The 12,153-nt window shown below is 41.2% G+C and overlaps 1 protein-coding gene across 3 annotated transcripts; it reads right to left on the bottom strand.

Moving 5' to 3' along the window:
• Window positions 1-2,112: 2,112 nt before the first annotated feature.
• On the bottom strand, window positions 2,113-9,984 carry NXT2 (nuclear transport factor 2 like export factor 2; the record flags this gene model as incomplete). 3 transcript variants are annotated; one of them, XM_082289227.1, is made up of 4 exons in its annotated part: window positions 2,113-5,659; window positions 6,544-6,688; window positions 7,815-7,901; window positions 9,863-9,984. In XM_082289227.1, the coding sequence occupies 3 exons, from the start codon at window positions 7,830-7,832 to the stop codon at window positions 5,481-5,483; spliced, it is 342 nt and encodes a 113-aa protein (XP_082145353.1). In that variant the 3' UTR covers window positions 2,113-5,480. The 3 variants fall into 3 exon arrangements, with proteins under 3 accessions (XP_082145353.1, XP_082145352.1, XP_082145351.1); XM_082289226.1 differs by having other exon boundaries at window positions 9,948-9,975; XM_082289225.1 differs by lacking the exon at window positions 9,863-9,984 and having other exon boundaries at window positions 7,815-7,919.
• Window positions 9,985-12,153: the final 2,169 nt, after the last annotated feature.

The raw sequence follows: 12,153 nt of genomic DNA on the forward strand, positions 1-12,153 counted from the left end.
TGTTTGTTTTTTGTTTTTTTTTAAATATTTACAGCTGCAGAAGTCGACTGTCTAATGAACTTTCACACTGGAGTAACTAAAACAATGTATCAGTCCCATTAGCAGATTCTGTGAGGATTCCTTTCAGTACAATCAGAATTATGCTATGACCAAAGTTTCCCCCTGTAAGTATAAGGGGATCGTTATGCATATCCCAAACCTTTTATTTATTCTATCTCAGTGATTAACTTCTCTTTTTCTACCTGACCACTGTCCATGAGCAGGACTCTGAGAGGGGTCTTAGAGGCTAATAGCTTAGGAAGTACTCAGGACCACTGAACTCAGCTACATTAGACACAAATAGGGGAAGGACCGTTAGAGTTTTCTGAGTAGGAGAGATCTGCACACATTGAAGTTTCAATGCACTGGACACTAAAATGTGTGTGCTTAACACATTTTATTTAATATCAGCTGGTTACTACCTGCTTTCCACTGCTTCATCCCATAGACAAATCTAAAGGAAGATTGTGGCAGTCCCTCCAAGCACCACTGATTCCTTCAACAGATTTTCCACTATCTTCATAATCCATTTCTCTTACTCCCTCAAATTGCAAAGTACGTGCAACATGCTGTATTTAGAGCCTACCTAAAACCAAGGGCTGCCCATGTGAAAAAGTTTGCCCCGCATGACACAGTTCACAAATAAGGAAAGCACAAGACCTCCTGCCAAGTAACTAAACATCTAATTATCTGCTGTTCTATCTGAGCCTTTCAACACCTGATCACAAGGTCAACTGTAGTAATTTGTGATTTACATCAGTCCATCTGCTATAGTTACAGCTCACCCTGCTGTTTAAATAAGATAAGACCATTGTGAATTAAGACACACCAAAGTACTTGAAACACTCAAGAATTCATACTGTGGCATACAGACCTTGATATGTATTAAGCCCAGCAAATTTCTCTTTGTTTTAGTAAGTTCGATACATTGTGTAGTGGTTGGAAATCTTGAAAAACCACAAAGATGCAAACCCAGTGGGACTGAACTGAAATAGGCTGCAAGAGGACAAAAATCAGCCACTGCAATCCAACACAATTTTGCCATCAAGAGTATATTCTAAGGCACATGTATTACTGATGCAGGGCAAAATCGCCACTTAGTGTCTGCAGTCCACTCAATGACGAAGGATAACAATATAGATTTATTTATATTATTAAACCCAGCCTTCTGAGGGAGTAAGCCCAGCTATCAATGTCCTACCTTTCTGCAGTTAGAACAAAGAAGAAAAGCTTGCTTTTCCAGGAAGACTTTAATATTCTTTTCTTCAGCCGAGTTGGCAATTTTGAAAGAACAATTTCTGGATTCACTTTTAACATACCTGCAAAAACATCACCTGGCTTGGGCTGGTTTATTTTTCCCAGCACTCATAAACCTTTACATCAGCTGTCAGAGCCTTGCTTAGGATCATTACCAAGAGCAACTGCTTGCAAAGCCTCACTGAAATCTACACCCTCAAACACAGCAAGAACTTTCCAACACATTTGGCATTGTTTCCAGAATACACTTCTAGAACAATATCTGTTTCCATGCAACTACTGACCATGCATGAACATCTTCATCTTTGCAGTGTTAGCATTTAAAAGCTGCTGTCTACACTGTGCAAGTGTGCATCAGTAACTTAATGTTCTCAACAGCGAAACAGTGAATAAATCACTGGAGTTATCACAAAAAGCATTTACCCTTTAAGTGTTTCATTTCTTCTTAGAGAGCAGAAGCACAACATGCTCCCAGTGAAAATATTTACAACCCAAGGATCTGACTCAAATTTTGTTTGATTTCATTCAGGTATGTGTTGGAGAACAGTCTAAACTTCAGTAAATTTTAGAGGGATATGTTAATTTGAAATAGTTACTTTGGGCAGCTCAACATTTACTGCTTGAGAGTGCTCTTGGCAAGGCATTTGCCATAGAGTTGTTCCAGACACATTTTTTCCCAGAGAGAGAGCTGCCCGCCTGTTCCACAGTGCCCCAGCACCACTCAGCAACAATCAGAACTCAGACCTACAACACAAGTAGTAAAGATAAGGAAGCCGCAAATTATTTCTTGCACTTTTAATATCATAAGAACGAGCTATGAAAACTTCTAATAATTAAAAAAAAAAAAGGTAGAGTAACAGGTAGGTGTTTTTTGGATTTTTTTGTTTAGTTGGTTTTTTTTTTCAGTTTTTTAAAATTAATCTTACAAGAGGTCTTAAACAATTTCAAAAACTTACAAAATATATTCAAGTGTGGAAAGTTATTTTACTGGTAAAACAGCATTTCTTTATAATGTGCTTTTCTCCAGACAGGGTAAGGAAGCACAGGCATATCAGAACAAACAATTCATACCATCAGAACAAATCCCTTTTCTCCAGCATAGGCATTTTAAATCAATTTAACTGTAGTATGCCAAAAGAACAGAGCAACATAAAAGCAGTGACTTCTATAGACAATACAAGGAACATACACAAAAGAGAAGATCTCTCAAGTCTTCAGTTGCTACAATTTCATATGTGGAAGTGCTTAGCTCTTCAGCTGGCTTTAATTCACTGACTGGTTGTACATGAGTAACTTGGTCTCAAACAAAAAAATGGAAGCATTAACTCCAGTTCAGTGTTTGGAGCACAAACATATTCATTTTATAGATGCCCACTGTAAATTTTGGGTATTACAGTAGAGTCAGCAATGGTCACACAAAACCAGCTGGATGGGTTTTTAGTGAATGAAACAAAAGCATTTCTGTGTTCTCTTCTGCTAATTTCAGCACAGAGTATTAACAAGCAGCATGGAGCTCGTAAGAAAGATTTTTTGTTTGTGCCATTAGTTACTCCATTGTAAAACCACTAATTGACTCTAACAGCTACATTCTCACTTAGAATAATAAATAAAAATATTTTGCAAACCAGCATTTTCAGTTATAAAGAGCAAGAGCTAATTATGGTAGTACTGAATCACCCCAAGTGATCCTCATCGAAGACAATGGAAATAGGCAGGAGTAACTGGCACTTCTTCCCAGCCTGAAGCAATTGTGTTCCAATGAATTTCCCTACAAAACCCCTGGGTATGCATACCAAGTCCTATTCCAGCTACAAACCTTACTAAGTAAGAGTTTTAACTGGATTTGTCCATCTAGGCCAGTTAGTTATCTTCCTCAGTCATGTTCCAGGTAGTGGTGGGGTTTTTTTGTTTGGTCAGTTTTTTTAATATTAATTGCAAAAGTCAGATTTAAAAGCAAGCTTGCATTTGAATAGCATGAAAATAATTGACAGTAACATCTGATTGAAACATTGCCTCATATACTTTGAATCTCCCAGTCTGCCTAGAAAAAGCTTAAAAATTATTATAATACAAATTCAAACTTGGATAAAAATATCCAATAAGTATTTATTCACAGCACAAGCTTATCAGGTACTGATATAAGTGTGTGTTCTGGTGACCGCCTTCAAAGTCCAACAAGCCAATGCCACAGCTGCAACCACTGCTGCATTTTAAAAGGCAAAACCTGTTTTGTGTATGCAAAGCAGATCTGTAACACCACTTACACAATCAACAGCAAGTTAAACAGCCAGTAGAATACACCACGCCAGTGTCACAGCTCAACAATGCTGTACCAGTTACAGGCATGCTTAGGTTATGTTTTCAATTTGTAGAGGAAATACAAATATATGAACATCACATATTTTCTTAAGAACAAACAGTAATTAAATAGAATGATCCTTTCTTCACTACATACAGAAATAACAATGTATTTACAATATTTACAGTTTTTCAAAAATTCTGTTCTTGCACTGTTCTGCAGGAATTCAAATTCTTCAGCCTGAAAAATAGGTACACAATAGTTCTGACCATAAACAGCCTCTGAACAGAGACAGGTTACTAATTCTAACTTACTGGTGTAAAGACTAGAGGGCCTGAAAAGGAAATAAAGCCAACTCGTTTCAGTTAAACATCCCATTGTTTGTGGGATTACTTCACAAACTACAGATGCTTTAAGATGTTTCACACAAGTGAGATATTGCTCATTTTCACAGTTTTCTCCACTTAAGTCACTGAACAAGTGAGCTCCAGTTGTAACTGCTTTCAGACTGCTGTTGTCATTGAAACATGGGCTATGATGAGACTTACAAGCTCCCCTCCTGTATTTTCAGTTACAAGCAAGTGTATGCTCAGGGATACAGCTACATTTTGGGTTTGTTTTTTTGTTTGTTTTACTCAGCTTGAAACAGAAATGCACCAGTTTGAAACAAAAGCTGCTGATACTCAGATTTGCTCTTAAGTTCCGAAGTTAAGGTGGACACTCTCAACTTACAGTCCTGAAAAGTGTTTCAAAGCAGCTGGAAGCTTTAAACTACAAATTTAAAGCAAGACACACAAACCCCCCAGGATCAATAATTAAAGGCAATGTTTAAAAAGAACATGAAAAATACAGTAAACACCTGCATGAGAGGAAGATAGTGTTAGTGGTGCAGAGCTGCTGTTCTCAATTGAAAATAATGCAAGCACCTGTTCTGAATAACGGTACTGGTGGGAAAAATTGAAGGCTTCACAGTAATACACACTTTCAGTGCCACTTTTTAACTACAATGTTTCCTGAAAAGACAGAAAGGATTCAAAACTTGCAGACTTAATATGGGAAAAATAATCCAAACCTCATAGCAACAGAATGCAGAATTAAAGCCAACAGAAATCATGTATCCGACCTATTTCTAGGTCACAGTAAGACTTCAAAGGAAAAATAATCAGTTTGAAGTCCTTCACATGCACGTGAAGAGTTATTGGCACAGGAGCTCCGAATCATTCAACATGCCCTACATATGAATGAATCCATGGAATAAACAACCAAAGTCCGGGAAGCTCAGACCAAAAGGAAACCCAAAGATATATAGTCCTTTGGCATCAGAGAAGGTAAACATTACCTTTCCAATGGATTGAGAGATTACACAACTTAGGAGCTGTATTTGCTCCTTTCACTAACAGTAGAAACCATAGCAATCCTTCCCAGCCTCTTACAACTGGGAGTAGGTAGCTTTCAGAATTCCATCTTCATGCCACAAGCATCTTTTTCAAAAGAGAGAAGATGCTATTGTAAAAACAGATCTTTTCAAGTTGAAAAAAATTATGTTTGGTCAGAATTGTGTATGAATAGGATTTTGTGTTCAAACAGCACAGTTTGAGCACTCAGCAGTGGCAGCATAGCTGCATGTAAGGCATTTTAGGAATGATTCGAATACAGCTCACTGCCTTCAGCACTTTACTAAATTCAACTAACACGAGCAACCTCTCACATTTTAAGTTTATAACTAAAGCCGTGGTCACTGGAATCAACCCCGAAACATCTGTAGACCGTCCGTAATAACAGATGCAACACAAAGAGCGCGTGCGTTCCCTGTGTGGGAACAGCTGCCTGCACAGTGGACCTGTTGGTGCCAAATGAGAGAGGTCACTCCCCGTGCCAGGCCCTGCTAACTGGCCCAGTCCTGGAAGCGGAAGCAGTCCCCGGCGATCTTCCACACGGTGTTGGTGGGAGTGGCCTGTGCCGTCAGCAGGAAGTTCTGATTGAAGTAGCGCTGCTTATCCCCGTCAAATTTGACAGTCCCACTTGTCACCACGAGGACTGTTGTCTGGCCTTGAGTAGCTTGTTCTTCACAAGGAGGTATGAAATGATGAAGAAAACAACTCAAACAAAGACTAGCAGGTAAAGAGGCAGGAAATGTACACAGAAGCTTGTGTTCAACTCTGGTTACACTGCGCCAGGCTAACAGCTGGGTACAGGCAGGGAAGTGCAGCTCTGGTGCAGCGTTTCTACACAGACAGCGGTGGCTTCACCAACACGGCTTGGCAATGGCTTTGCCACTTTCATCTCCTGCTCGTCATTTTAGAGCACTGACAAACACCTCCGTTTGTGCTTAGAATCAGCTCTCATTACTTGAGATATACACACATAGAGATATTTAGCAACTTGCATATACTTTTACCCCCCGTTATGAGAAATTGTATCTTTTTCACAGCAGAGCAAAGCAAGTGTGTTTGACCACAGGCTTTTCCCAAAATGTCCATTAGAAGCAATGTATTAATTTCTCAATTATGTAAGCCTTTTTTTACCAGTTGTTAATCAGAAATCTAAAGAACTTAACACCTATTCTAGATGTAAAGAAATCAAAGTACATACAGGTTAATAATGATTTGTTCCACATTATACTGCAGGTCAGTACAAGAGGCCACCATAGGGGTCTCCCAAGCACAACATAACCTGATAAGCCAAACTTTTTCCATACATGAAAATAGATCACTTCTGAATATGATCTAAACAAAAAAGTCCTTAAAATATTTTCCCAGGCATGAAAAAAAGTGTATAGCTGCTGCATCTCTTGGTTTGTGCTTTATTTATGCACAACTTGACACTTCAACCCTTGGTATTTTCTCTAAGCTTACTCCAAAGGAATTTCTAAGCACTGTTATAATTGCTCTCTTTCAATAGTTACAAAAAAATGAAAAATAACTAAGTAAATTATAATACAACCTTACCGTGAACAGGCTGGCAATCCAACACATTAACCTGGAATTCACTTGATGGCAACATTTCAAAAAACTTATTTAGTTCTTCTTGCCCAGACACTGCATTTCCATTCCAAACTAATGTTGCTTTGTCCAAATACAATCTGGTTAAAGCCTGAGTGATTACGAAAATGCACATTTAGTAAAGTTATGTAAGCATACAATGGACAACATACAAAACTTACACTGTGAATTATTGACTTCTTCTGTTACTTTGACAGTAGAATGCCTTCTTGAAACAGTAGCTCCTTTTAACAATCAGTGCTCCTGACCAAGAATTAAAACTAACAAACACATTCTCCTTCATGAGTGGCACAGTGACTCATGTCTCAAATACTGATTATACCCCTTTAACAAAGGTAATGACAGAACTGAACTGGTTGCTAACAAAAGGACACTGCTACCTTTCCACAATAAATTTATCACTGATTTTCTGTTTTCTTTCTGAGGGGGAGAGTATGCACACAACACAGAGTAGATCAGGAAATTATAATTTTAGTATAAAAAAAAAAAGTGAGCAAGACCAGGAACAGGTGAAACTTGAAAAGGACAGCAGCAGACCAACCTCCCAAATGTTTCATAAGCTGTCAACAGCTGAGTAACTGCCCAACTCTCCTTTAAGGTGTTGACACATCCCTGTCCAAACTACTCATGTGCAAAGTGACTGTGAAGTAACATGGGACTGCTGGTACTTTCACATAAACTTCAAGTTATTAAATTGCAGCTACAGTACATTTAAAATTCCAAAGGCCAGTCTCCAAGGCTCTCTTTTGGTGACAATATTTGTCACATGGTACCACATCAAAGTGGTCCATGAAGATTTGCAGAGACAGACACAGCTGTACCACTTCAACCTCAGCCACTCGGAAGAACCCCAGAACCAAAAGTGGTAACTGTTAATGAAAGAAGTTTGGGAAAAATGAAGCTAAATCCCGACCTCAAGGGAGAATAAAGCAAGTTCTACTTCCCTGTACTGACCTAATCCTGTACCTGTAAGACATAGTCCTACACCAACTGAACTAGGGTCACGAAAAGTCTGAGGCACTTTCTGAACAGCCCCTTTTACACTGCACAGGAGCATCAAGTCCTCTGCAGGGCAGCCTGAGGAGCAGCTGCCCTGCCCTGCCATGGCCAATACAGCACATGGTAACCAATGTTCAGGTGCTTTCTGTGTAATGACAGTTAGAAAAGCAAACAAAAGTGCCAAGACAGCCCTAACTATTGTCAAAACAGCTACATACCCTTCTTCTTTTGTCCATTGTCTCATAGTAAATGTTGACAAACTCATCTGCAGCTCTACAAGCTTGATCCACATAGGTTTTGAAATCCTGGAGGGAAGAAATCATATCAAGTTACTTTAATTATGCAACCTAATCATTAACTCAATTTCTTCTGCGAGTCACTTTGACTGGTCTTTTCCATCCTCACCAAAAGATGACATCAAATAATGTCGAAATTTATTCTGACCTCCTTTTCTACTTGCAGAAGTACCAGCTGTTAGGCAGGGGACAGTTTTAGCATCAATTTTGAATGCTGATATATTTATTGTATTTAAATTGCAAATATTTACATTGGAAAATGGGCTACAGCTGGCTGCAGGTAGTGTGGCCACACAAGTATTCAGGGAAAACAGCTGTTGCTGTGATGGCTGTTCTGAAATAAAGTTAAGGAACAAGATTTATTCATGTACTTCTGAGAATTAGCAAGAACCCCATCACACCTCCATCCGAGTCTCATTTTTTAACACACCTTTATATATAGAAATATAAAACATAATGAGAGAGAGAACACCAACATCTGGATGTATTCCTTCTAGTATCAATCAGACCTATATCCACAGGTAAAAAAAACCACTTCTCCTCACACCTCATCATTTTCCTTACATCTCTCTGTTTTTATTCATCCCCAGGTAACAACCTTTGTAGTCCCAGCACTGCACTGTGATCTCACTGGGTTATTTGCTCAGTTTGTTCAGCTGTTTGGCCCTTGATGTCTTACAGACCCTGAACTGGGACATCCTGGAAAGCAGCTTCTGAATTTCCTGTCCATACACCCATAAACCTGCATTTGGTTCTCTTCTGATCAATTGTCTACAATGCTATTATCCATCATTGTTTTATTCCAGTATTATACTCTGTATCTATAACTCTATCAGTGTGGAACAATGTCACTGCTTGCATTTTCTTGGCTGCTTTTACTGAATATACTCCAGAACCCCCAGGAATTCCTCTGGTATTACCACAAGAAATATTCACAATCAGAGAAAGTTCCAGTTTGAAAAGTAGCTGTGGCCTATCAAATAACCCCTGTTTATTCAGCAAAGACAAACATCACTATGCACTATTTTTTCTCTCCCCCTGCAAGGACACAAACCTGCTCTTCATCTTCCTACCTCCCCCAGCAAATTCTGAACTCACAGTCCCAGAAAGTGCCCAGAGAAACTCTGGAGACCGGAGTGTCAGACCTGCCCTGGGAACAGTGACTGCAGCTCTGCCTGTTGTGCCAGCGAGAGCAGGGGGCCGTGAGCCCTCAGCCAGCTCAGGCTGCACACCAGCCCTTCCCAACCAGCACCAAACACTCCCCTCCAGCTCCCAAGAGATGGAATGGGCATGAGCGAGGGCACTGGAGAAACACCAGGAGACCGGAATGAGTTGCTGGGGTACCTGCAACAGAAGTCTGGTGGAAGTAAGCTCTGTCGGTTTTGGCAACTTTTGGCAACCAGAACACAGTTTTAAACTCTGTGAACAATTTTAGCTGGAATAAACTTGTGGAGGTCATTTGGTCCTAATCCCATTTCAAAGCAGAGCTGACTGCAAAGGTTGATCCACTTTCCAGGTTGCATCTGACAGCTCTGTGTCCTCTGTCCTGTCTCCTGCCACGTTTGGACATCTCCGAGAATGGAGATGATCACAGTTCCTTCGGGTTCCAACGTCCAACCACCTCACTCAGAAACCCTCCTTCCCAGCATTTAACAGGAAAGCCATAATTGAAAAAAAAACAACCAAACAATCCCCGAATCAACTTCTCGAAGACTCTGGCGGCAACTCCAAGCAGTTTTCCAACGTACACGGCCGCTGCCGACGCCCTCACTGAGCCCCTCTCTGTCCTAAGGCCCCTGTTCGAGGACGCTGAGGCCGCAACACTCGAACCCCCGCCCTGCGCCGGGGACCCTCGGGAGGGTGGCAGCGACCCCTGCCCACACCCCGCGCTGAGCCGCTACCGCCCTGCCCGCCCCGTGCCTCACGGAGCCGGGACATTCCCGACGGCCTCCCCGCGCTCCCGCACCCACCCTCTCAAGCGCAGCACCCTCCCGAGCCGGACACCCCGCGCTCCCCCGGCCCCAGGCCGCGGTTCCCGGCCCGGCCCGGACTCACCACGGACGCGGCCATGGGGCGGCGAGGCGGGAGGGCGCCGGAAGTGCAAGGTCGACCGCTTCCGGCCGCGCGTCCCTCGCCGAAAGCGTTCCGCCGCGCCGCGGTGCCCCGGGGAGCGTTCCGCCCGCAAAGCCGGTCCGGCTGCGGCGGGGCTTTGATTCCATAATCGGCATCACCAACCTTTCTCTCATTGCTGCTGGAAACCTCCCCAGAGAGCTGACACTCGGGAAAAGGAATTACAATTGTAATCACAATTAAATAGCGTGTATCTATTTCCCTATTTGTATGGAGGAATTAGAAGTAACTGCTTTAAAACTTCAGTCAAATTTACTCAAAATAACTAAAAATATCTTTACTGAAGTAAAGATGTATCAAGATTTCAGAAATGCGTTCAACCACTTGGGTTAGGCCATGTCTTCTTTTATTTTCAGCCATTGATCAAAATCAATTAAAATTTAAACCACTGAATAATTTCAGAATCAAACTGCATAGATTTTTATTGTAAAATATTTGATACTGGGCAAGTAGTGACCACCAAATGAAAACGGAATTCAATCTCCAGTAAGATGAAGAGTTCGCATTTTCCTACAGATCCCTCATGTGACAATCATGCACATTTGCATTAGGACTTATGCAAAAATGAAGACAGGCTGCATCTTGCCCAGGCTGCTTTTCAAATGAGCCTTGCTCTGTGTCACAGCAAACTGATATTTCTGTAATGACCTCGGTTATAGACTCAAATTAGGCCCACAGGTCCTGATTGTCCTTGATAAAATGAATGATGCCTGATAGTCCTTAGTTTTGCAAATAGTCTTGCTGGACTTGGAGTAATAGCTTTGTAACTTTCAATAGGTTATAGTTTATTTTCCTCTAAAATCACACAATTAACACTGACAGATTTCCAGTAGAACATTTTCTATTAAAAGAACCCAACAAGCTACAATACTTTTTAATTTATTGATTCAGAACATACATTACATCACTGGAATCATAACACTCTTGAACACTGTGGCCTCCAAATCTCACTGCAGCACTGTACCCAACACTGAAGGGCAAGTCCAGGGGGCAGCAGAAGGCAAATGTTCCAAATTTCTGTAGCCATTCTACTGAATAGAGACCAAAGCACCGATCTGTGGCCTGTGTGAGTGACTGAATTAGGCTGGTAGGTTGACCATTCTTGTGGGGCTCCTCAGCTTTCACGGGCTGCACGGTGCTCCTGCACATGCAGCATCCCTGCTCCCAAAGTCCCACTGGCTGCCCAAGCTTTAGCACATCTGGCGATGTTTAGCAGAAGAATTCTCTCGAGGACAGCAATTCACACAACACTTCATCTCTCAAGCTGGCCAGGCTGTTCTCTAAGACTGATCATCTTCGTGAATAGTGAGTGGCTCTTGTGAAAGGCAGGACTCTCAACTGTTGATAAAATTACCAGAGAGTGCAATAATGTGTCCCAGATGTACAGACGTTTGATGAACTGTCTCCTAAAACAAGGGAAGCAACTGACACTGGCCAAATCCAGACAGATTCTGATTAATGGGATGCTTGTGAAACTGGATCATGACTCAGTGTTTGAGGGTTTTGCCTGAGCAAGAGCTGAATGAGAACTCAAAGATTCGATCTGTTGATTTTAATGACAACTGGGAGTAGGTCTCAGATGTTTGACTTACAGGCTGGATAACAAATTAATACTAAAGCTGGACTTGAGATTTACTAAACTGCAGTGGACTTAAGAAAGCTATTTTGGCCAGTTCCCAGCATAAAAGGTGGACCCTGGCAGAACCTGTGCTTGTTACAGACCCATGGGGACTCTCAACTGTGACCACTCCACCTCAAATTTCTGCCATACCAGAACTGGAGGAATTCAATGACTCTTATCCTGATAAATACCTCCCTTGTTTTTTAAAGAAGAACAGAACTTGTTATATATTGAAGTGGTAATTGTATCCAGTGGGATATGCTGAGATCAAGTACAAATAACTGTTCCGTTTTACTCCATTCAAAGCAGTCTCAAGTGGGGATAAATTTTCAGAACAGGTCAGTTTAAAGTGTCACCACATTTGCTTGTTAAAGAAATTTTTAAATCCTCTTACTTTCATTAGGTAGTGAAGCATTATTTGACCTCTTGTGAAAATCTGGCCGTATGTGTGTAAAACATGTGGCCAGGTAAACATATTTGTGGGTTTTTTTCCCTTCAAAAAAGAGACAT

This window comes from Coloeus monedula (genome assembly GCF_965178545.1).
Source record: "Coloeus monedula genome assembly, chromosome: 12".
NCBI lineage: Eukaryota > Metazoa > Chordata > Aves > Passeriformes > Corvidae > Coloeus > Coloeus monedula.